The following is a 26,737-nucleotide window of genomic DNA, read 5'->3' as shown; positions in this document are numbered from 1 at the left end:
AGGGAGTGGTTGGTTGTCACTGTGGGGTCGTGCGTGTAGGGCTGATGCCCTGAGTCCGTGCTTGATGGTCGTGGGTGTGGGTTGTGTGGGAGGGGGTGGGCAGGGGGTGGGTGCCTGCTGCCCTGAACATTTCAGTCGCTGGAGGGCCAACCTCTCCTTCTCTTGGGGATCTAACTCATACTGCACATACTTTAAGAAACCATATTTCTTTCGTTTTCTAATTATTAGCATAACGTTTATAGTCATATAATACAGTTCTTTTGTTTTATATAAAAATATATCTTTATGATCTATGAATCTGAAGAGGACTGCACCACGCTCGGGGGGGGGGGGGGGGGGAGGAGGGGGAAGGAGGGGGGGACAGGGGCGGTGGGCTCGGAGGCCCCAAACTAGATGGCTGTCCTGGCAGGAGAGGGTCCCCCCACACTGTGTGTAGGGCTGGCTGCCCTGTGTGTGTGTAGAGAGAGAGAGAGGAGGGGGGGGGGGGGGGCGGGGTTGGTGGATGGCAGCAGGAGGCCTAGCAGTGATGAAGGAGGCAGTGTGGGGTGGCCGGTGGTAGGATCTCACCTCCGTCAGCGGTCGGCGGACACTTTCTCTTGATTCGGCTGTAGCTGCAGGAGTCTACCACACTCGCCACCGGCTGCAGAGGACATCACAGTCATGAGGGGATCATCACCTCGCTATACTGGCACTGAGCACCACGTCATCTTCAACATGATGATGATAAACCATACAACAATAACAACAGTAAACAAACATATAAACAACAACTCACCACTGATGGGTTTTAAGGAAGAGGAACTAAGTATTTCTGGCATGATCACAGTTAACGAAAATATGATTCTAAAAGAACAAATTACGAAGAAGGTTGGAAATGATTATTTTTACATCATCATATTCTTCTTTCTTTTTTTTTTCTCATCACCATCATTATCATTATTGGTATCATTATTATGTTATATTTCAGTGAATTTTATTATTCATTGTTATTGTAGTTTTATTGATTTTTATCATTTATTTATCTTCTTTATCGGATTAGCTTTGTACTGACCGAGGGGAGCGGGGGAGGAGGGGGCGTGTTGTCCTCCCCTGGCATCCTGAAGGTGGCGTACGGGGAGATCTCCTCGTAGGACCCCAGGGGCAGAGTGGAGGGTGTATATGCCTCCAGGATCTCCAGGTTGTGGCCTCCAAGCAGCGTCTCCGAGGTCAGGCCAGATTCTGGGGTCAGGTCGTTGTGCACGTGGTTCACCTCGGCTGAACAAGGAGGGAGAAAGTCAGTGTGTGGAGAGAGAGAGAGAGAGAGAGAGAGAGAGAGAGAGAGAGAGAGAGAGAGAGAGAGAGAGAGAGAGAGAATCATCGTCTTACATATTAATACAAGATCAGTTTTCCCCCTACAGGAACACTGACCCTTGTAGGTCTGAGTATGGGTGCTGGTCCTCCGGCAGGTGTAGGCGACGGCGACGCAGACGGCGAGGAAAACCAGGATGCAGGCCACTACCACCGCCACCAAGACGTGGGAGTCCAGGTACCACGGCGCCGCGCCCACCGCATCGTTCACTATCAGCTCCGGAGCCAGCGTACCTGCAGCGACGTTGCTTCAGTCACAGCTTCGGAAGAAGGAGGAGGCAGTTCACGACGCTAAATACTGCAGTAGCATTTGGTTCATTCATAAATCCGAAACATGAGGCTAAATCAGCCTCGAACGCTAGTGTGGAATATGCCCAGGTTCGAAACATGAAGCTGAATCAGCTTCGAACGCTACTGTGAAATATTTTCAGGTTTTGCCCACAGAAACCAATTTATTGCGTAGCGCTATACACCAGAGAGAGAGAGAGAGAGAGAGAGAGAGAGAGAGAGAGAGAGAGAGAGAGAGAGAGAGAGAGAGAGGTGTCGGGCAATATGGACCTACCTCCTAGATGCGTCAGGGTAGTGAAAGGGTAGGTGGCGACGGAGGAGCCGGCCGCGTTGTGAGCCGTGACCCTGAGAGTGTAGCGGTGTCCAGGCTTCAGGTCAAGCACCACAAACTCGCTCGTGTTGTCCCACCGAACGTGGTTCGACACCAGAGTCCACGAGGACAGTCTCCTCTCCTGCAGGAACCTGTCGTCAGTATTGGGTCACTAACACCCTATAATGGGCTCTACATGTGAAAGATGTGGACAACATTAATGTGTGTGTGTGTGTGTGTGTGTGTGTGTGTGTTTACCTAGAGTCTAACATTACATGTTGTCAGAGTCTAATTAGTGACCTTCTTACAGTGGGCTAGTGGTGGGCTAACCATGTACTCGACCATCATGGGCTAGTGGACTGACCTTGTACTCGACAACCATGGAGGTGATGGGGCAGCCTCCATCTAGCCAGGCCGCCAGGTTGAGCGAGATGGAAGTGACGTTGACCCTCAGCAGCGATGACTGGGCCGGCACGATCGGCTCTGTGGAGAGGTCAGGTCAGTTGTGCTCAGGGGTTGAGTCGTGGTGGTCACGGGGCCAGAAAGGTTCCAACATTGTTCACAATGCCTCTTACCTCGTCCCAGGGTCTTGGTGGGGATGGCATCACTGGGTTGGGATGCTCCGACGTGGTTGTAGGCGCTGACGTAGACCTGGTAGCGGGTCCCACACTGCAGCCCCGTCAGGGTATAGGAGTCTGCGTCAGCAGGTACTTCCATGCGTCGCCATTCACCAAACTCCCGCTTCTCATGGAGATAATACCCTGCAGGGGAACGTGTCTCTTGTCAGCTAGAGGAAGAGACTCTTGTCATAGTCCTAGTGAGTGTTTCTTCCATGCACTGTTCCTTACATACGTTCACTGGAATATTGTATGATTCAGATCTTATGTTATCTTCTCTCTCACTGAGACCTTATGAAGGTCAGGAAGTGAATGGTTAGACTTACATCTTTCATGACAAGATCCTAATGTCTATGGCATATGGCTAATTCTAACATCTCCCTCCAGGCACTATGAACCCAATCCTTTGCTCTATACTTTCTACCTTCACTTTCTTTCTCTTCCTCTAACTTTTCGTGTCTTAGCTTTCATCCGTCACTCATGTGTTTCTTCATATCTAACCTAACCACTAAGGCTACTGGACTGCGTCATTACGGTGCCACCAAGTCATCACTATGGCACCACTAAGGCACTATTAAGGTGCCAATGTGATATGACTAAGACATCACACAGGCACCAGTACGACCCCACAGAGGCGCTATCTGGGCAGTACTCACCCAGCAAGGGGGCACCCCCGGAGTCAGCGGTGCGCCACCGGACTGTCAGGGTCGAGGTCGTCACGTCTGACACGAACACCAGCGGCGGTGACGGTGGCACTGTGGGTGACGACACTGTTAGACCGTAACACTGGTTGGTAACAGTGTTACACCGTAACATGGGGAGGGAGTTAACAATAAGGAACACGCTGGGGAAAACTGTGCCATCCTTGACGGAGTGAGTATAATGGTATTAGCCTTTAACATGATAAGTGTTCAATTGTGATATTATGAGAAATACAGTGTTAAACTTTGGACTTACAGTAAAACGTAACTGAGAAACGTATCAGACTTTAACATTGTCAGCATGTGTTAATCTTTGATAATATGTTGATCAGGTTAATCTTCTGACATTGTGGGGCAAAGTTGTTACCTTTGGCACTACCACAGTAAATATTCTAACGTTTGGTCCATACAGAACAGTAACACTGTGGGGTTAAGACTATCAAACAGCAAGTCACTGTGGGAGTTAACTAACTTCCTGACCACAGACTCACCTCCCGGTCACAGAACTCACCTTCTGGCCACGGAACTCACCTTCTGGCCACGGAACTCACCTTCTGGCCACAGAACTCACCTTCTGGCCACGGAACTCGCCTTATGGCCACGGAACTCACCTTCTGGCCACGGAACTCACCTCCTGGCCACAGAACTCACCTCCTGGTTACAGAACTCACTTCCTGGCTACAGAACTCACCTCCTGGCCACAGAACTCACCTCCTTGGTCCCTGGACGCTGCATGTGAATGAGAAAGGAAAAGATAAAGTCTTTAAGTTAAGACAGGTTAAGGTTGACTCCTCAGATTATGGTAAGCTAATTAAGCCACCAGAATTAACAGAAAGGAAGTTATGCTATCGTTATTCACAATACAAACACAAAGGAATTCAAACAGCTACAGACCACTGGGTCCTTTCGAGATAGCTTGTGTTAGTGGAAGGTATCAGAAACTCACAGCTCAGTGTGGTCAAAGTTAGAGGGTATACAGAGAATTCAAGGAGAATAACCTGCAACTATGATCTAGCACATCATTTTTTTTTCTTACATCCTCCAAGATTTGTTAATATTTTTCTTTGTCTTTTCTTTTCTGTTTCATAATTCTCTGTATAGTTCAATTAAGGCCCGGACTTGATGTGGATGTGGACTTATGTCCGTGATTGGAACCTTCAACATATAAAAGAAAGTTGTCAAGATGGCTTAAACAGGCGCAAACATTGTAAGTTGTGAGCCTCATGTGCAATGTACTTAATTCAACTTTCTGAGATTATCTGACATAAGAACGTAAATTACTCTATTTTACTCCACCATCAGACAAGTTAGTCAGACACTGAGGAGCTTTTGAGTACGACGATGTGGGCCCTGGGTGTGATGGAGCGACTTCCCTCTCCCGTCCTGTGGTGTTCCTCAGCGCTCTGTCTGTTCTATCGCCTACTTTTTCTTCTCTCCATGAATGATCTGTCTTCTTTGAATTATAGTCACTTTTATGTTGGTGATTTTCCACTTTACACATCGGCCACACGATGACTGGCTCTTACGACACCTCCCTCCCTCGACCAGCTAAGATGTTGACATCTCTTCCTTCTTCATCTGCAAACAGCAACTGACCCACTCCCACGCCCCCCCCAACTCCGCTACCCCTACTGGACTGCAGACTGGCCCTCTCTCCAAGACCCTTGCACTCATCATTCATTCCGTAAACAGTCAAACAGTCTTGGTGACATTACACACTATTGACTCAGACCCATTTTCATCTAGAACCACACATTCTCCTCTCTTCCTACACGCGCACACACGTTTGCTCTCTTAGTAAAAACCCTTCACTGATTCCGATAACTTCTTCCCCAAACATATATTCCTAACACCGTCTACAAAGCATCTTTATTTGCCCTAATCATAGGCTTTCTCCAGGTCCATACATACTACATATAAATCCATCTCTTTCTTCATGTATTTCTGACGAGAGAGAGAGAGAGAGAGAGAGAGAGAGAGAGAGAGAGAGAGAGAGAGAGAGAGAGAGAGAGAGAGAGAGAGAGAGAGAGAGAGAGAGACGCACCTTGCACGGTGACGGTGTAGATGATGGAGTCGGAGCCGTGGATGTTGTTGGTAGTGCAGGTGTAGTTTCCAGCGTCCTGAGCCCTGACGTCCGTCACCAGCACGCTGCCATCCGGGTACTGCTTGACCCGACCCTGGCTTGTCAGGAGCGGCTTCCCGCTGCCACGTACGAATGTGTTATGACTATAGACCTGACCACTGACGTATACTGAGTCATCATAGGTCGTGTCAGGTGTAGCACTTGAGGCAGGTCATGGTACTTACTACAGTATGCTTTATGATCAGTGACGATGTGTAATGGATCATGGGGTAAATCAGGGTATGATATATACATGACCAAGTGCTATATCTTCTTGACAGTAGCTGAGGTGTGGGGTACAACTGATCATAAGGTATACAACAGTAAGGAATGTATCTGCCAAGCGATGTAACTGTATATTGAGTTGTTGATACTCTAAATAATGGTGTGAGTTTGATCTTGTTGTACAGGGTTAAAGGCTGTATCTAAATACAGCCTTTAACCCTTTCACGATCTATAGATGGTAAGGTAAGTATAGATGCAGGAACTACCGAGAGATGTTGTCATATGTACTAGAGTGAGTCACACAGCAGAGTAGGTCATGGTTCATAACCAGTCATGATGGGCTGTGCTGGGTCGCTGGGCATACCAGATGATGGTATGGGTCACTGGGTAACACGAGTCCACTAAACCATTACGGAGATGAGAATGAACTTTGATTCCCGCCTGTACCGGGTCCTGGCACATACTAAGTTGTGGAGGTATACCTATGTAAGGCAGGTATAACATGTGGTGGTACATATCTATATAAGGCAGGTATAACATGTGGTGGTACATATCTATATAAGGCAGGTATAACATGGGGTGCTGCATATCTATATAAGGCAGGTATGACTAAATATATCTTCATATTCCTAACATTTGTGAGAATTTACCTTACTAAAGGCAGCAGTACATATCATAGCAGCATGTACGTCATTACTGCCATCACACGATCGTGAGAACACAGTAGCTTGTGTGTGACTGATGAAGATGAAGCGTGGTGTGTGGAGCGTGGAGTGTGGAGCGTGGTGTGTGGAGCGTGGTGTGTGGAACGTGGTGTGTGGAGCGTGGTGTGTGGAGCGTGGTGTGTGGAACGTGTGTGTGGAGCGTGGTGTGTGGAGCGTGGTGTATGGGCTGGAAGTATGGAGAGAATAAGTAAGGACTAACATAGTAAAGTGTACATATACCTTGAGTGTACAAGTGTAAAGTGTAAGTATGAAGACCAAGTGGAGTATGAAGTGTGTGTGTGTGTGTGTGTGTGTGTGTGTGTGTGTGTGTGTGTGTGTGTGTGTGGTGTGTTTGTGTAGTTTGAGCCTCAGAGGCTGGAGGTACATCATCCTCGTCCACGACTTACTTGAAGGTCCAGACGCGTGTGGGGGTCGGGCTGCCCACTACCCGGCACGCCAGACGCAGCTCCTCTCCCCACACTGCCACCTGTGGTGTGTGATGACGCCTGTTTAGTCACTTGATAAAGTTTCATTACCTGTTATATATATGTATATATATATATATATATATATATATATATATATATATATATATATATATATATATATATATATATATATATATTATTATTATACTTTGTCGCTGTCTCCCGCGTTTGCGAGGTAGCGCAAGGAAACAGACGAAAGAAATGGCTCAACCCACCCCCATACACATGTATATACATACGTCCACACACGCAAGTATACATATCTACACAGCGTTCCATGGTTTACCCCAGACGCTTCACATGCCTTTATTCAATCCACTGACAGCACGTCAACCCCGGTATACCACATCGCTCCAATTCACTCTATTCCTTGCCCTCCTTTCACCCTCCTGCATGTTCAGGCCCCGATCACACAAAATCTTTTTCACTCCATCTTTCCACCTCCAATTTGGTCTCCCTCTTCTCCTTGTTCCCTCCACCTCCGACACATATATTCTCTTGGTCAATCTTTCCTCACTCATTCTCTCCATGTGCCCGAACCATTTCAAAACACCCTCTTCTGCTCTCTCAACCACGCTCTTTTTATTTCCACACATCTCTCTTACCCTTACGTTACTTACTCGATCAAACCACCTCACACCACACATTGTCCTCAAACATCTCATTTCCAGCACATCCATCCTCCTGCGCACAACTCTATCCACAGCCCACGCCTCGCAACCATACAACATTGTTGGAACCACTATTCCTTCAAACATAGCCATTTTTGCTTTTCGAGATAATGTTCTCGACTTCCACACACTCTTCAAGGCTCCCAGAATTTTCGCCCCCTCCCCCACCCTATGATCCACTTCCGCTTCCATGGTTCCATCCGCTGCCAGATCCACTCCCAGATATCTAAAACACTTCACTTCCTCCAGCCTTTCTCTATTCAAACTCACCTCCCAATTGACTTGACCCTCAACCCTACTGTACCTGATAACCTTGCTCTTATTCACATTTACTCTTAACTTTCTTCTTTCACACACTTTACCAAACTCAGTCACCAGCTTCTGCAGTTTCTCACATGAATCAGCCACCAGCGTTGTATCATCAGCGAACAACAACTGACTCACTTCCCAAGCTCTCTCATCCCCAACAGACTTCATACTTGCCCCTCTTTCCAAAACTCTTGCATTCACCTCCCTAACAACCCCATCCATAAACAAATTAAACAACCATGGAGACATCACACACCCCTGCCGCAAACCTACATTCACTGAGAACCAATCACTTTCCTCTCTTCCTACACGTACACATGCCTTACATCCTCGATAAAAACTTTTCACTGCTTCTAACAACTTGCCTCCCACACCATATATTCTTAATACCTTCCACAGAGCATCTCTATCAACTCTATCATATGCCTTCTCCAGATCCATAAATGCTACATACAAATCCATTTGCTTTTCTAAGTATTTCTCACATACATTCTTCAAAGCAAACACCTGATCCACACATCCTCTACCACTTCTGAAACCACACTGCTCTTCCCCAATCTGATGCTCTGTACATGCCTTCACCCTCTCAATCAATACCCTCCCATATAATTTACCAGGATTACTCAACAAACTTATACCTCTGTAATTTGAGCACTCACTCTTATCCCCTTTGCCTTTGTACAATGGCACTATGCACGCATTCCGCCAATCCTCAGGCACCTCACCATGAGTCATGCATACATTAAATAACCTTACCAACCAGTCAACAATACAGTCACCCCCTTTTTTAATAAATTCCACTGCAATACCATCCAAACCTGCTGCCTTGGCGGCTTTCATCTTCCGCAAAGCTTTTACTACCTCTTCTCTGTTTACCAAATCATTTTCCCTAACCCTCTCACTTTGCACACCACCTCGACCAAAACACCCTATATCTGCCACTCTATCATCAAACACATTCAACAGACCTTCAAAATACTCACTCCATCTCCTTCTCACATCACCACTACTTGTTATCACCTCCCCATTTGCGCCCTTCACTGAAGTTCCCATTTGCTCCCTTGTCTTACGCACCCTATTTACCTCCTTCCAGAACATCTTTTTATTCTCCCTAAAATTTAATGATACTCTCTCACCCCAACTCTCATTTGCCCTTTTTTTTCACCTCTTGCACCTTTCTCTTGACCTCCTGTCTCTTTCTTTTATACATCTCCCACTCAATTGCATTTTTTCCCTGCAAAAATCGTCCAAATGCCTCTCTCTTCTCTTTCACTAATACTCTTACTTCTTCATCCCACCACTCACAACCCTTTCTAATCAACCCACCTCCCACTCTTCTCATGCCACAAGCATCTTTTGCGCAATCCATCACTGATTCCCTAAATACATCCCATTCCTCCCCCACTCCCCTTACTTCCACTGTTCTCACCTTTTTCCATTCTGTACTCAGTCTCTCCTGGTACTTCCTCACACAAGTCTCCTTCCCAAGCTCACTTACTCTCACCACCCTCTTCACCCCAACATTCACTCTTCTTTTCTGAAAACCCATACAAATCTTCACCTTAGCCTCCACAAGATAATGATCAGACATCCCTCCAGTTGCACCTCTCAGCACATTAACATCCAAAAGTCTCTCTTTCGCGCGCCTGTCAATTAACACGTAATCCAATAACGCTCTCTGGCCATCTCTCCTACTTACATAAGTATACTTATGTATATCTCGCTTTTTAAACCAGGTATTCCCAATCATCAGTCCTTTTTCAGCACATAAATCTACAAGCTCTTCACCATTTCCATTTACAACACTGAACACCCCATGTATACCAATTATTCCCTCAACTGCCACATTACTCACCTTTGCATTCAAATCACCCATCACTATAACCCGGTCTCGTGCATCAAAACCACTAACACAGTCATTCAGTTGCTCCCAAAACACTTGCCTCTCATGATCTTTCTTCTCATGCCCAGGTGCATATGCACCAATAATCACCCATCTCTCTCCATCAACTTTCAGTTTTACCCATATTAATCGAGAATTTACTTTCTTACATTCTATCACATACTCCCACAACTCCTGTTTCAGGAGTATTGCTACTCCTTCCCTTGCTCTTGTCTTCTCACTAATCCCTGACTTTACTCCCAAGACATTCCCAAACCACTCTTCCCCTTTACCCTTGAGCTTCGTTTCACTCAGAGCCAAAACATCCAGGTTCCTTTCCTCAAACATACTACCTGTCTCTCCTTTTTTCACATCTTGGTTACATCCACACACATTTAGGCACCCCAATCTGAGCCATACATGTACATATACATACATGTACACATATTCATACACACACAGACATATACATATATACACACTTGCTTGCCTTCATCCATTCCTGGCGCTATCCCGCCCCACAGGAAACAGCATCGCTATCCCCTGCTTCAGCGAGGTAGCGCCAGGAAAACAGAGTATAGAATGAATTATGCAGTGTCAACCTTATTCATAGTTATAAGAGATACTGATTCTCACGAGGTGAAATGAGAGGCTGTATGTACTTGACGTATCAATAGATAGATAGACAGGTAGATAGTAAGGTAGAAAATAGATAGACAGATGGGTAGGATTAAGATATTTGCATTATACAGTAACCGACATGGTATGGTCAGAAACAATATACAGTAACAGACATGGTATGGTCAGAAACAAATATATAGTAACCGACATGGTATGGTCAGAAACAAATATATAGTAACCGACATGGTATGGTCAGAAACAATATACAGTAACCGACATGGTATGGTCAGAAACAATATACAGTAACCGACATGGTATGGTCAGAAACAATATACAGTAACAGACATGGTATGGTCAGAAACAAATATATATAGTAACCGACATGGTATGGTCAGAAACAAATATACATTAACCGACATGGTATGGTCAGAAACAATATACAGTAACCGACATGGTATGGTCAGAAACAATATACAGTAACCGACATGGTATGGTCAGAAACAATATACAGTAACAGACATGGTATGGTCAGAAACAAATATATAGTAACCGACATGGTATGGTCAGAAACAAATATACAGTAACCGACATGGTATGGTCAGAAACAATATACAGTAACCGACATGGTATGGTCAGAAACAATATACAGTAACCGACATGGTATGGTCAGAAACAAATTTATAGTAACCGACATGGTATGGTCAGAAACAGATATACAGTAACCGACATGGTATGGTCAGAAACAAATATATAGTAACCGACATGGTATGGTCAGAAACAAATATATAGTAACCGACATGGTATGGTCAGACACAAATATACAGTAACCGACATGGTATGGTCAGAAACAGATATACAGTAACCGACATGGTATGGTCAGAAACAAATATATAGTAACCGACATGGTATGGTCAGAAACAAATATACAGTAACCGACATAGTATGGTCAGAAACAATATACAGTAACCGACATGATATGGTCAGAAACAATATACAGTAACCGACATGGTATGGTCAGAAACAATATACAGTAAAACCGACATGGTATGGTCAGAAACAAATATATAGTAACCGACATGGTATGGTCAGAAACAAATATACAGTAACCGACATGGTATGGTCAGAAACAATATACAGTAACCGACATGGTATGGTCAGAAACAATATACAGTAACCGACATGATATGGTAAGAAACAAATATAAGATTCATCATAGCCCCGAGGTGTTGGTACACCTGGTTCATAAAGACACAAATGTTGTAGGGAAAGAAAACGACGAGAGAAGGAAGGAAGAGACCACAGCTTTGCTTCTGAGGAAACAAAGAGGATCATAACCGTCAGTCCTCGTGTAGCTGCTGGTCTCCACATTGATTCTATGGGAAACAGCATCAAGGCGTTTGCAATGGATCTAGGTCATATGTGGCAAGGATACACGCAGACAGCTCACGAGAGCACTGGGAGATATAGTGCTTGTGGAACAGAGTGAGGGCAGGGGTAGTTGAGGATAGTTACTCAGGTGGAAAGATTTTGATTTCACTCACGACAGGAGAGGAATGGAAACAGAGCCGTTCAAGACACGGGAGCAATACTTGTCACTGGCACGTCGCCCTAAAACCTCTGAAGATACTGAATACCTGCTCGCTACAAGAATCTTTAGGCGCCTATACATCATCCCAGCATTTAAGATTATTCTACAATGTTCAATATTAATGATTTCCAGGGTAGAGTGCAGGATATGGTTCTATCAGACAAGTCCAGATTATTGCAGTGTGGAATTAGTTTTGAAATCTAACAATGTTTAACAAGGGAGTTTTTGAAAGAAATATGAGAAATAGGGTTTTTGCATCACAATATAACCAGCTCACTGATTTGAGATGTTGCACGGGCTTAAAGAGAATATGTTTAGTGCCAGAAAAATTACTAGTATTAGAGTAAGGAGGGGAGGGAAAGTGAATCGAGATATGCAGATTGGAAGCAACAATATAAGAATGAATAAGGTTACCGTTAGAAGGAAGAGTATTATCTTGGAGAAGATAAAGACAGTAAACGAGAGGACAGACTCCTGGGGGACGCCACTGACCAAGTTGTCGGAGAAGGAGGCTATGGCGGCGGGGGCATCGGATCGAGGGCGCTGCTTGACGCGAGTGCCAGGCGGACCCTCCCCCACCAGCGTCGACGCCCTCACCGTGAACCCAAAGGTGGTGGTGGGCGCCAGTCCGGCCACCAGGTAGTGTCGCTCGGTGCCAGACACCACCCAGGAGCGTCCCCCACTCTCGCTGGACACGCCACCGTGGGCACTGCCCCCGCCACCCTCCCACCAGGAACCGGGCGAGCTGTCGGAGCCTGCCGCTCCCCACGACGTCGAAGACGACGCTCCTTCTGCCTGCGACATAGATCACAAACCTGTCAGGCACACTGGGCCACAGCCGGCAAACAAAGATCACATATATCATACAACACTGGAACACTGATACACTGCTTCATTCTATAACACAATATAACATGTCACCACTCAAGACACTAGAGAAAACTATTGCGGTTATAGAACTAACAATACCAACGATACTGACTGGATCAGTAAGGTTCACAGTGCACAAGACAAGTCTACACTGGCAACACTGGCAACATTCCTCATTTTCTGTATTGCACTGAACTCTGTTAATGTCTGCTGCATCAGAGAGTCTAACATCATCTATGAAACTATGGTACTCTACATCACCAATACCTGCCCACTAACCACATTGGTGATGTGTAAAGCAGTGGAGTTCTAGTTCGCTGGTAAACAGGCTTACCTGTACACGGGAAGCTACATAACAAGACCTGATGGTTTATGATGGACATTAGTAGTACTCTAAATTCCAAATCTGTATAGATGGAGACCGGACAGTAAAGTGCATGGCTCATCCCCACCCATCACTATAACTGGAGACAGGACAGTAAAGCAGAGTGCTCCTCCCCACTCACTACTAGAGCTGGAGACAGGATGGTAAAGGACAATAAAACTGTATTGTGGATGTGGGTACAGTAGTCACCTGTTGGTCCGTCTGGTCCACATGGACCCTATACTTGGTGATGACACCGTTGGCAGATTTCGGGGGACACCAGGCGACCAGGACGCTTTGACTGTCGACCACCAGGGCCTTGACCGACTCGACAGGTCCTGGAACTGGTCGAACCAATCAATAATGTTAGTAACAAACTTTCTGTATGGGGTATTATCACACGGGCTACCATTACACTCATGCCTCCATGGGGAATTACTATGAGGCAACCACCACACTCAAATTAAGAGGGTAATGGAAAATAAGATGAGCAAGATAAGTGGTGTGATCATTAAAGAAAATCTGGATTACTATTCTCTATAGATTTGATTATAAAAGTTACTGAAAAAAAATGTATGGAATTCATGATGAAGTGAAGCTTATTTAGTTTAACTTTATGTTTCTATCTATTTATAGTATCATTATGATTATCATTATTATTTTTCTTTATCAATATACGATCTATGAGTTACCTTCCACTAATGCCACTAGTTAGTCCTCCAATTCGAGAACCATTTGTGCCCCACCTGTTGCCACTTACCTCTCGCTACTGGCACCTCCTTCTCCTCGATCATCTCTGTCATCATTCACCATCCTACACTGCCAACCTTCACTTAAGTTCTACCTTCACAACAGTACCACCCGCGTCCTCCACTTGCCACCATCCACCTCCCCACCAACTGCCACCCTCCACTTTCGCACGAGTCTCTCTCTGTCTCCCGGTGAGGACCCCTCATCGTCCTCGGTAGAACACCACTTACCAGTGTTACTGTCGAACACTTAGCACCCCTTACTGTGTCCTCTTGCACCACTTACTGTCCTCCAGTACCACTTACTGTCCTCCAGCACCACTTACTGTCCTCCAGCACCACTTACTGTCCTCCAGCACCACTTACCATCTTCTACTTTCTACCACGTTTCATCCACCACACCCTAAGTAACACTACTTTTCGACGCCACTCTCGGCCACTTACTCTTCTCAAATCCAATTTTATCATCCTTCAATATATGATAAAACCTGCCCGGCACCACTTCTCTACAGCCACTTTTCTACAACTTAACCTTGTAAGAGTATCTATCTCTTATTATACTCTATTAGCACCACTTACCGAACACCGCCACTTACCATCCTCCTCCGTAACGCAGTAGACGGAAGGAGAGCGGACCCCGTCACCTCTCCTGGTGTAGGCCGTGATGGTGACGCTGTAGTTGGTGTACCGCTCCAGGCCGACCACTGCCGTGGACAGCGTCGTCACCGTTTTCTCCTTCAGGTCGTCTGGGTCTGCCAAGGTAAGAGGGCTACTGATAACGTGGAGAGAGAGAGAGAGAGAGAGAGAGAGAGAGAGAGAGAGAGAGAGAGAGAGAGAGAGAGAGAGAGAGAGAGGGGGGGGGGGTGAGTCGACAAATGAATATCTGACTTACGAAAAAACCTGGTGGGGTGGACTGGTCGGTAGATGACCTTGTAGCCCTGTAGGACGCCGTGTATTGCCACAGGAGACGGGGAAGTCCACTTCACCAGGACGGAGGTCGAGGACAGACTGGTGCACTGGACGTTCTGGGGAGCCTCACTCGGAACTGTCGGGAGGAGGAAGCCTTTGTGAGTCCCTCCAAACATAAGGATGTCCTAGAATTTGCCCTCCACATGTGCCACCATCCTTAAACCTTGACTGTGACGTGTGCAAACATTCTAAAAATGACCTGAACGTGTTCAGACCTCGCACTTAATCTAAAACGTGTCTGCATCTTAGAACTCGGCTGTGACACATATTGACGTCCTGGAGGTAGACCCCGCCATGTTCGTGAGTACCGAGACTTGCCTTCAAGTACTAACCATCCTCGTTGGTCGCCGCTGTAACAGGGGACGAAGAGGGCCCTGCGCCGGCCGAGTTGAAGGCCTGAACTGTGACCTCGTAACTGGTGAACTTGTGCAGCCCCTTGAGTGTGGCCTCCGGCCGGTAGAGGGCAGCAGCCGAGGCCTCCAGATTCTGATAGCGGAAGGGCTCGGAGGAGTTGGCCACCCTGTATCCCACGTAGTAACCAACACCAGAGATGTGGGCGACGCGAGACTCGGGGGCCTGCCAGATGGGGCGAGACCAGGAAACTGATACAACATTTATCACACATCTCTCCTGCATACAACATTTACCACACATCTCTCCTGCATACAACATTTACCACACATCTCTCCTGCATACAACATTTACTACACATATCTCCTCCATACAACATTTACCACACATATCTCCTCCATACAACATTTACTACACATATCTGTTCTGTAATGCTACGACCTATGCTTCAGGATCAACTTGACTCCCGGACATTGCCAACAGCTGTAGCGTTCTCAACAAGCGTAATCAAGTGTCACTTTGGAAGTAGACATCATTATGACATCCTCTCCGCTCACTCACACCACCTGGGCAATGATGTTCCTACTGATCAACGCGAGTGTTCTGTACGTACAAGAAACTTTCACGTCTCATACAGAGGAAAATGTGATATAAGTTGTAAATAAGTGATATTCTCTAAGTCCGCTACAATGTTAAAACTTCTACAGATATTTTGCACAATGATTTGTGAATGATGATATGGTAAGACCCGGTGCCACAACATCCAAATTATTCATTTACATTACATGGTTGCACTCTTGTTCTAAGTATAATCTGTAAGACTTAGGAGGTTGTAGGCAGTATTGTAGGAGAGTTTACATGGGTTTACAGGTTTTGGAGAAGTACATGTGGTTGTGGTTGTACGAGGCACGTAGTTGTGGTTATACCAGGCACGTGACTGTTTACATAACACGTGCTTCAGAAGACCCACCTGCCACGTGACTCTGAGGCTGGTGGAGGAGATGGGCATGACACGGACGTTGGTGGGCGGCATGACGGGCGGTTCGTGGGCGGTGATGACGCGGACCTCTGGGCTGGGTTGCGACGTGCCCACGGCGTTCACACCCACCACCCGCACCAGGTAGGTGTGGGCGGGGGCCAAGCCGGGGATGTGGGCGGCGGGGCTGGACACCTCCACGGTCTTGATCCTGCCTACGTTCATCCATGAGTCTGTGGAGACACAAATACTGGAGCTCTTCTCTCATCCTGTTGAACTGAACAAACTACCTTGATGGTAAAGATGTATGATGGTGATAAGGAAATGTGATGAGCTCGTATCGTGTATACCAGAGAGGCAACTTAGAGATCAAAATCTGCCAGAAATGTGTAGAATGCGTGAAACATTACAACAGTAATTCATGATCTTAAGAAGACGTGCCACCCTGGCGACGTCACATATGTAACTGGTATTTGAGATGATCCTGCAGGTGTTCTACCTCACCTGTATTGATGATGGGGATCCTACACATGTCGATCATGTACTGTCGTCAGCGAGGATACCCAAATGGTTCCATTTTCCTGCTGCTGCTGAGCACAAGTAAATGACCCACCTCTGTTGCTGCTGCTGAAGGTGTTCTACCTTTTCTACTGCTGATGAAGGCCTGCATGTGATCAGCTTAAGTGGGTTTGGAAAGCCTTGACGTGTCTCCTTGATGATGTGTGGATACCCCATCTGCTTCGTTGATGTACCACGTGTCTTATATTACCTGTCTGTCATACGCTGTACGTGTGTCATGCTTGTCCCACCTGTACTGTTGATGATGAGGACTCTGTAGATCGAGATGGGAGAGTTGCCGTCATGTGCCGGAGTGGCCCAGGTCAGATTAACGGCTCGAGACCCACTGTCTACCACTCGCGGTGACCCCGGGGTCCCAGGAACCTCTGTTAGGGTGAGGAAGTACACGTCAACCAAATTATGATCACGTCAGTAAGTTACAAGAGCTCATAGGTCTAATACAACACTCACGTGAGAGTAGACTTAGCAAAGGTCATCTAGCAAACACTCTGTCAGAGCGGATATTTATCATCGTTCACCAGGTACTTAGGAATCATTATAATTCAGGCATGTGACACGGGAGGTAGTTTCCTCGTGCTGTCACACATCCAACATTATCAATATCTTGTTCCAAACCATCTGACATATATGTTCCAAGTGTCAAAATGTGAAACAGTAAACATATCCTGAAGGACATCCAGACACTTAGACCTGCGTCTTGATGTCAACAATATCATAGAAAGCGCTACCAAAAGTAACTATCATGTCAGACGAAATCTTTTTTGCGTTCAATCAGTGATCAGTATTTTTGCTCGGACTGTCTGCCATCCTCCTGAAAATCTGTTACAGTAGAACTACTTCTGGTGACCATCATCGACAAGATAAACAAAGTTGTGGTAATAAAGACCTGACGTCCCTTACACCTTCCTGAGACTCTCAGTGTCGGGAGGTGCCACGTCCGGTGCCACTCACCCTGGACTATGAGGTTGATCCTCTTGGTGTCGTTGCCGTAGACGTTGGAGGCGTGACAGTGGTAGACCTGGGAGTCATGTCTGCTTTTGGTGCCCACACTTAGCACCGACCGCACGCCCTCATCCTCACCCCCGGAGTCCACCGGTCGGGGTAACTCACCAGAGGAGGACGTCTTGGACGAGGACCCGTTCAACACGGTCTCCTTGATGTTCATTCCTCCCGTATTTACATCACTGGGAATCTGTCGTGTTCATTGTTTGGGAAACCAATAAACAAGAATAAGTAATACTGGCAGGGAGTCAAGTAAACAGAAAACACTCGTACGACGATGGTTCACTGTACACCACTTGCTCTCCTAACATAACTAAGGACTTGGACACTTTATTTGCTGACTTTATAAACATATACAGAGCTACACATAAGATAAATTATATAAATGCTCAGATAAATCCTTTATACATATAATGAATATACAGAAGAAACAACGTTCAACTTGATGCCATGAAAATATAAGAGGGTGTTGCATGGAGCACACACGTCGCCTTCATTGAAGCTCAGCTGTTGGAGGTGAAGTAAGACTGGGTGGAAATACTGTTTGGTAAATAACGAACACATCTTTATTAACTTCCACGACTAATGATGGAAATTTTCCTCATATTTTGATCTAGGGTGAATTCCAAGTCAAACTTGTTCACGGGTCATACCTCTGACAAAATACCAACATAGATACGAGTGTGACGTCAGGCATTTCTTGTCACACTAGGAGACAAGTGATGTTGTCATCTCACATTAAGGACCAAGTTGATGGCAGGTTAATGTGTGACTCCCGGCGACTCAGTTGACTCTCCTGCTACACTATGATAAACTCTTCGAAGTTCACCGATCCTAAACTATGGACAAATCTTATCATTATTTCGTTTCCTTATAGTTACGTACGTGTTAATGCTTGCTTATTATTTACTGGAGAGATGTTAGCTCTACTACCTTGTAACTTAACAGACAACTGTTAACATAACTTGCTTACTTTACAGACAGTTATCAAGCATTTAACTTGATATTCTCTTCAAAAAATGTTCTACTTGCCAATGCAGAACAGGATAACACCAGCCTACTGCTTCACACAGACATAGTCTAGTTGTAACTTGATATATGTTGACGTTAACTTGTCTGTTCGTAGACACGTCTTGGACCTACATGACCGAACTGTACAAGGCGTGTCAGCTGATCCGTTAATGGATTAGTTTCTAAGTTGGATTATCGTGGGATGTCAACAGTAAACATTCATCTCACTACGGCGATTACAAAATTAATTAGAAATCATCACTTACAAGAGGTGACCTAACTTAGCAATGGTAACCTCCTACACCAGGTTGACCTACCCTGGCAGGACACTTACCCTAGCGGGGGTGGCATACTGTGGTGAGGAGCTTATCCTGGCAGGAGGTGACCCATCATGGTAGGAAATGACCTACCTTGATGTAGACGACCTACCCTGGCAAGGGTGACCTAGTGTGTCAGGGGTGACCTACCGTGACAGGAGGGGTGCCGGAGGACCAGAGGGTGGTGATGGGCAGGTCACCCCGCGCTTCACACGTCAGCAGTGCTCGTCGCCCACCCATCACCGTCACGTTCTCTTCCTTTTCCATGAACTGTGGCGGCACTGCAGGGGAGGGCAGGACACTGTCTCACATGTGCACAGTATACACTTTCCTGTATACCGTCAGTATAGCTGTATATGTACAGTATACCTGGATAAACGACTGCACACACCTCAGTATATGGTATTACGTTATCTATCTATTTACTGTTTTATTCATAATGATACACAAGTAACTGGATACATAACCAATTTGTATGATAACAACGGCACAGATAAATAAATAAATATATAAATAAATATATAAATATATAAATATATATAAATATATAAATATATTTTATTTTTTTTTTCTTTTTGCTTTGTCGCTGTCTCCCGCGTCTGCGAGGTAGCGCAAGGAAACAGACGAAAGAAATGGCCCAACCCACCCCCATACACATGTATATACATACACGTCCACACACGCAAATATACACACCCATACATCTCAATGTACACATATATATACACACACAGACATATACATATATACACATGCACACAATTTACACTGTCTGCCTTTATTCATTCCCATCGCCACCTCGCCACACATGGAATAACATCCCCCTTCCCCCTCATGTGTGCGGGGTTGCGCTAGGAAAAGACAACAAAGGCCCCATTCGTTCACACTCAGTCTCTAGCTGTCATGCAATAATGCCCGAAACCACAGCTCCCTTTCCACATCCAGGCCCCACACAACTTTCCATGGTTTACCCCAGACGTTTCACATGCCCTGATTCAATCCATTGACAGCACGTCAACCCCGAAATACCACATCGATCCAATTAACTCCATTCCTTGCCCGCCTTTCACCCTCCTGCATGTTCAGGCCCCGATCACTCAAAATCTTTTTCACTCCATCTTTCCACCTCCAATTTGCTCTCCCACTTCTCCTTGTTCCCTCCACCTCCGACACATATATCCTCTTGGTCAATCTTTCCTCACTCATTCTCTCCATGTGCCCAAACCATTTCAAAACACCCTTTTCTGCTCTCTCAACCACGCTCTTCTTATTTCCACACATCTCTCTTGCCCTTACATTACTTACTCGATCAAACCACCTCACACCACGTATTGTCCTCAAACATCTCATTTTCAGCACATCCACCCTCCTGCGCACTACTCTATCCATAGCCCACGCCTCGCAACCATACAACATTGTTGGAACCACTATTCCTTCAAACATACCCATTTTTGCTTTCCGAGATAATGTTCTCCACTTCCACACATTCTTCAAGGCTCCCAGGACTTTCGCCCCCTCCCCCATCCTATGATTCACTTCCGCTTCCATGGTTCCATCCGCTGCCAGATCCACTCCCAGATATCTAAAACACTTTACTTCCTCCAGTCTTTCTCCATTCAAACTTACCTCCCAATTGACTTGACCCTCAACCCTATTGTACCTAATAACCTTGCTCTTATTCACATTTACTCTTAACTTTCTTCTTTCACACACTCTACCATACTCAGTCACCAGCTTCTGCAGTTTCTCACATGAATCAGCCACCAGCGCTGTATCATCAGCGAACAATATATATATATATATATATATATATATATATATATATATATATATATATATATATATATATATATATATATATATATATATATATATATAACATTCAACAATGGCTACATAAATACATTCTTTTGTTATCATTATCACTTCAGCTGTATCATGGTTGAGACAATACAATAATTCACACTGTTTTGACCTTTACTTTTTTCGTATTTTTGGTCAACAATGTACCGCTGCTGATGTCAAATTTCAAATGAATTCATGTCACATATGTGTTGTTACAGTTTCCAAATGAATTTATGTTGGTAGATGTAAACAATATTAATTCAGGTTTTGGATTTATTTCTCTGTGATGATTCGCTCATGTTTTACTAAGTCATTCGAGGTACTTAGGTATGTCCTTACTGCGGACAACTGTTTGAGGACACGATGGGAAAAAATACTCAACAGGATTTATAATGTCTACTTTCTGAGTTAAGGAACCATACGAGCATCACCCCAGAGAAATCCATTGTGATTTTAACCTCTACTGGACATCTAACACCCGAGACAGTCAGTTAGTGACATGATACGAGCCAGTCAGTTAGTTAGTCAGTCTCTTACACACATATCATTTTATATGTGATCCAGTAGTGCTCGCTGATCATCCCCTCCTCACATACGTATACTTGTGTATATCTCTTTTTTCTTTAAACCAAGTATTGTCGATCAACAGTTCTATTCGGCACACAACTTCACAAGGTGTTCACCATTTCCATTCATAACACTGAATACCTCATGCCATCTAATTATTCAAAAAGAAAGGCCTGCCCATGATCCAGACGACGAGAGACAGAGCTTGTTGGCTCCATATATATATATAGAGTATGGAAAAGAGAAAGCGAGAGAGATAGCCAGTTGATCACATATATAAAGCGAGCGCAAGAGAGCAGGAGGAGGTGGCCTTACCCTTGACAGTGATGGTGACGGACTTGGAGAGGTCAGAGCCGACCCCGTTGGAGGCGCTACACAGGAACTCTCCCCCCTGCTCCCTCCTGATGGCACGCACCCTCAAGCTGCTGTTTCGCGCCACCCTGACCAAGGACGTCAGAATTACACAGGGGTCAGCGGTACACCCTGCCCAGGGTCATCCAAGTTATGTAAGGTCAGCAGTACATCCTGGCCAAGGTCACCAGGGTTATGTAGGGTCAGCAGTGCACCCTGGCCAAGGTCATCAAGGTTGTGTTAGATAATAATTATAACATGAAAAACTAAAGAATCAAATCAATGTCAATGAAAAGTGTCAGTAGATGTGGATGTTGAAGTGAGATATATAATGCACCAGACCTGTCATAACTTCACGTTACAACCTTGTCATAATCTCATGTTACAAGTTCATCAAAACCTCATGTTACAACCTCACCATAACCTCATGTTACAGAATCATAAGCAACTCAGAAAACCTGAAGTAATTTACCGGGAAAATAACCGAATGAAAAGACGCGAATCTGGTGGAAACCATTATAGAAAATGGAGGAGTGTTTCATCTGGCTGTTACTGAGACAGATGAACGTAAGACAAAGGCGACGCCAGGTACCCCGGGCACTGGTGAAGACAGGGGAGACAGCAGCAGGTAACCAGTGGGCTGAGGAACACAAACATAGGTCCTGGCCAGTGCAGGGAAGCACAGACCAGGAGACATACACGTAGTAAATCATTATATGAAAGCATAATGAAGGTGATGTGCATCATCACAGGCAGGACCATCAGGGATGTAAACTGCTTCCTCAACGGAAGATTTAGGAAAGTGTAGAATAATGAGGGTCAGATGACACAGAAGAGACAGTGAGGGTCATATACCACTGCTACAGACCTATCTAACCAGCAGGCAGCAGAGAAATAAGGTATGACACGGAAACACAGTTCGAACTCCATGATAACTTTTACAATAGAAAAAGGTAGTTTTCAGCTAAAAAAAAGGGGCAAAATAAAAACAAAATTTTGATCAAATGATAATTAGAATATCTAGACAATGCAAATGTAGTTGTGAGATGAAAGAAACGAAGGAGATTTGTAAGTATAATGGTAACACAGAGGATGACCGACCACACATGTGGGGAGAAGTGTGTGTGAGCACTCTCACTAGATTGTCTGAAGTATCGTCCCATATGGTACTAGTAGTAACTGGTGCAGGATACAGGCAGTGCAAGATGGTAAATGACGTAGTTATCTACAAGAAATGAGACCAAGAAGATACACTGAATTATGAACTTGTCGCTTTAAACACGTGCAGTCTGGAAAACACAGGAAAAGATAATCATAAAGTAAATGGTTGCTGACTTCGAGAGGCAGACACAAGTGAGAGAAACACGGTTTCAGGGGAAGGAGGTCATGACTAACAAACTTCATGAGCCTCCATGTGGAGGTGAACTTTGTTTCAGACGAGGGAGAAGGAAAGATGTGGACTGCCACAAACCATGCATATATACACATAAGCCAGAGGCAATGCAGGAAGAAATTGTCAAGAAGATTGTTGTGTGCGAAGGTAAGCAAGACCTGAGGATCACACAGTTGTAGTGTGGTGGGAGGAGGTTGGATGAGGATCACACAGTTGTAGTGTGGTGGGAGGAGGTTGGATGAGGATCACACAGTTGTAGTGTGGTGGGAGGAGGTTGGATGAGGATCACACAGTTGTAGTGTGGTGGGAGGAGGTTGGATGAGGATCACACAGTTGTAGTGTGGTGGGAGGAGGTTGGATGAGGATCACACAGTTGTAGTGTGGTGGGAGGAGGTTGGATGAGGATCACACAGTTGTAGTGTGGTGGGAGGAGGTTGGATGAGGATCACACAGTTGTAGTGTGGTGGGAGGAGGTTGGATGAGGATCACACAGTTGTAGTGTGGTGGGAGGAGGTTGGATGACACACATCATGATTGTTTTCTCACTTGAGGAAAACATTATATGGATTATATGGTTGGAAAACTGCTCTTACTGGCAGCAAGATGGTCACATTGTACCAATAATGGACGAAGAAATCTATAAACTGGAGATGCAAATCAAAGAATATGAAAACTATTATTAAATGGAAAAGGAAATTAAAAACCAAGAGACCAAATGAGCGACCGTGATAATATCAGAACGACTGAAGGATTTGAAACGGAATTTGATGTGATGAAAGATGAGGAACATAATGGACTGTGTCAGAGATAAGGTGAGGAGGGTCGTACAATCCCTGGGACTGATGAACAAAAGGAAATCGCCAGAGCACACACACCATAGACTGATGAAGTTAAGGAAAAGGAAAATCGGATAAATTTCTGAGGCTGAACGTTTGGTAGGGAGAGTATTGACTGACGCTGAGCAACACAAAGCTGGGGAAATTGAAACACAGAGGCATTGTAAATTGATATGTCAAGCTACAGAAAGGGTAACACGCTGTTAGGAACGGAACGATAAGGAAACTACCTAGTGTGTTCGGAGAACCAGTTGAAAAGGTCAGGATATTCAGAATTAGTGCATGGTTGTGAAAATTAAGCTGAGAGAGAGAGAGAGAGAGAGAGAGAGAGAGAGAGAGAGAGAGAGAGAGAGAGAGAGAGAGAGAGAGAGAGAGAGAGAGAGAGAGAGAGAGAGAGAGAGAGAGATCACTGAAGAACTTACCAAGAAATACAGAACTTGAACATTAAGAACAAAATTCCCACCACTACATCACAACACCAGAGCCACTACGATACATTGGTTTATGATAAGAAAATTAAAGTGTGCGTGACCAATTTCTATTAGTCGGCTGGTACCCTGATGCTATGTATCACTGAACTATTTTACGACTGGTCTTTCGCACCCTGGCCGGAGACGTGTGTACAGGTGACGTCATCTGTCCTACCTGACGTTTTCGCCCAGGATGGTAACTGGGCGGTAGTGCCTGGGCACGGCGCCCTCAGCCTTCCGCCAAGTGATGGTTGGCGCGGGCGAGCCGTGGGCGGTGCAGGGCAGCACCAGGTCCGCCCCTACCACCACCGACACGTCCTCAGGCTCCACCCTCCACGACGGGGCAACTGTGACGACCAAAACATTACTGAGCACAACCTTACCAGCCAACATGTCTACCTCACCATCCCTTTACCCACTTTACTTTCTTTCCAGTCAGCCTCTGGATTTGCCTAATATCTATCTATCTATCTACCGCCCTGTCTCTTCCCATATACTTCATCTTTTCTCAAAGAACATTGTTATCACACATAGGATTGGAGACACTGTAAAGCTGATGCGAATTTTCCAGTAGCCTGAAGCCCAGCCCTGCCAGGCACGATGACTGGTCCAGACCACTTACCAACGTGTGGGCCAACCATAACATGCCTGCAATCTCGGCTCACGACTCTCAATAGTTCCAAAAGCCATCATTTCTGTAAATTACGTGTTGACTGCTGCACTAAACACATATCACATACTTGTGATTGATATTATGACCTCTCTCTCGGCACAAAGGAAGGTGAGGTAAACTTGTAAAGGATTAGAAGTATTTAAAAGAAATGGTCACGTATTCCATAACGAATTTAGAGTCAAATATCAAATGGTAAGTTAAGTTTGCAGAGGAACTTACCACATCTTGAACAAAAGAACAAATACAAGATAACAGAAACCTCAATATTTTCCATCTGAGTTACGGAAATAACAGAAAACCTTCGTAATTTAATGGATGGATGAATATCATGTACGACAACAAAGTTGAGTAGTTAATATAAGGATGCATGATAGCAAGTGAGGGCTGAGCAGCAGCCTAGTTAAGGTACAAGAGGTGAGGCCAGGGTGAGGGATGAGGGCTGGCCAGCAGCCTAGGTGAGGGGTGTGAGAGAGGCGGGCGTGGCTGACCTTTCACGACGAGGTTGACGGTTTGGGCGTCAGATGCGACGGTGTTGGTGGCAGTACAGGTGTACTTGCCGGCGTCCTCCTCCCGCAGGGATGGGAAGAGCAACACGCTGGTGAACTCGTCCAGGGATCTGTCCGACACAGACACGTATACTGTTACTGCCGCTGCTGACACTGACACAAGTCCGTACACTGACACTGACCAGCTCTACTGTATGACTCTAAACTGACTAAATGCACTATACGAGTCAGGACCCACAGTGACTCTCTGCTGCGAGTGAGCGTAATGACTTAGTATGCCGAGTCACTGACTCACTGCTGTGAGAGACTCGCTATACTAACTATCCTCAGTAACGCAATACAGTGTCGAGGGTCAAGAGGGAGCGAGACAAGTAAAGATAAGGTCATCAATGCCAGACTCAGCCTTCGTCAACGTATAACAGATCAACGTAACAGACGTAATACAATATGTGCGAACTTACTCCTTGGAACGCTGATATATTCTCCATCTCGATTGCCATAATCCTGCACTGGAACCAAACGGTTATAATTTACTTCATTTTCAGAGAAAAAAAAAGTGGATATGAAATCAGTAAGGCTGCCCATAGTGCTGGAGAGAGAGAGAGAGAGAGAGAGAGAGAGAGAGAGAGAGAGAGAGAGAGAGAGAGAGAGAGAGAGAGAGAGAGAGAGAGAGAGAGAGAGAGACCCATTGCTCAACATTTCAAAAGTTTGTCTTTTGTTTCGTTCTTCAAATGTTAGGTTAATGTAGTTGCTTTGTTCAGCGAGTAAGAATAAACAGCTTTTACAATTCTTCCTGAAAACATTACCAGCAGTTGTGTTGACCCAGGAACAAGTGCATGGATGATGATGGAAACAATGATTCATGGAAAACACACACATAGTACAAATTTGCAACTTTCTCTTCTGTTTTTAGATGACTTTAATTTACCTCAGAGGATTTCCAGGAAGAGCTGGCTGGTATGGTTCTCTCGTGCTGTATCCTCCATCCAGTTTCCTGGTGCGTGCTTGCAGGTTCATGATTTTCTTTCTATATGT

At 45.3% G+C, this 26,737-nt stretch overlaps 1 protein-coding gene across 1 annotated transcript in view; it reads right to left on the bottom strand.

The window, feature by feature from the left end:
• The window catches only part of LOC139765861 (cell adhesion molecule Dscam1-like), a 170,835-nt gene that overhangs the window by 9,208 nt on the left and 134,890 nt on the right, over positions 1–26,737 (bottom strand). The window contains exons 15-36 of the mRNA XM_071693720.1: positions 25,685–25,812; positions 24,699–24,870; positions 21,789–21,913; positions 19,212–19,342; positions 17,683–17,923; positions 16,962–17,096; positions 16,147–16,385; positions 15,158–15,401; positions 14,749–14,901; positions 14,453–14,608; positions 13,318–13,451; positions 12,366–12,668; positions 6,722–6,801; positions 5,308–5,465; positions 3,975–3,992; positions 3,219–3,317; positions 2,521–2,706; positions 2,310–2,428; positions 1,910–2,087; positions 1,408–1,581; positions 1,052–1,254; positions 568–640 (exon numbers count right to left, since the gene is read on the bottom strand). Of these exons, the coding sequence (XP_071549821.1) occupies positions 568–640; positions 1,052–1,254; positions 1,408–1,581; positions 1,910–2,087; positions 2,310–2,428; positions 2,521–2,706; positions 3,219–3,317; positions 3,975–3,992; positions 5,308–5,465; positions 6,722–6,801; positions 12,366–12,668; positions 13,318–13,451; positions 14,453–14,608; positions 14,749–14,901; positions 15,158–15,401; positions 16,147–16,385; positions 16,962–17,096; positions 17,683–17,923; positions 19,212–19,342; positions 21,789–21,913; positions 24,699–24,870; positions 25,685–25,812 (3,449 nt within the window). The remainder of the gene's footprint in view (positions 1–567; positions 641–1,051; positions 1,255–1,407; positions 1,582–1,909; positions 2,088–2,309; positions 2,429–2,520; positions 2,707–3,218; positions 3,318–3,974; positions 3,993–5,307; positions 5,466–6,721; positions 6,802–12,365; positions 12,669–13,317; positions 13,452–14,452; positions 14,609–14,748; positions 14,902–15,157; positions 15,402–16,146; positions 16,386–16,961; positions 17,097–17,682; positions 17,924–19,211; positions 19,343–21,788; positions 21,914–24,698; positions 24,871–25,684; positions 25,813–26,737) is intronic.

This window comes from Panulirus ornatus, chromosome 56 (assembly GCF_036320965.1).
Source record: "Panulirus ornatus isolate Po-2019 chromosome 56, ASM3632096v1, whole genome shotgun sequence".
Classification (NCBI taxonomy): domain Eukaryota; kingdom Metazoa; phylum Arthropoda; class Malacostraca; order Decapoda; family Palinuridae; genus Panulirus; species Panulirus ornatus.
Note: the sequence above shows the minus strand (reverse complement) of the source record. Positions and strands in the feature narration are given on the sequence as shown.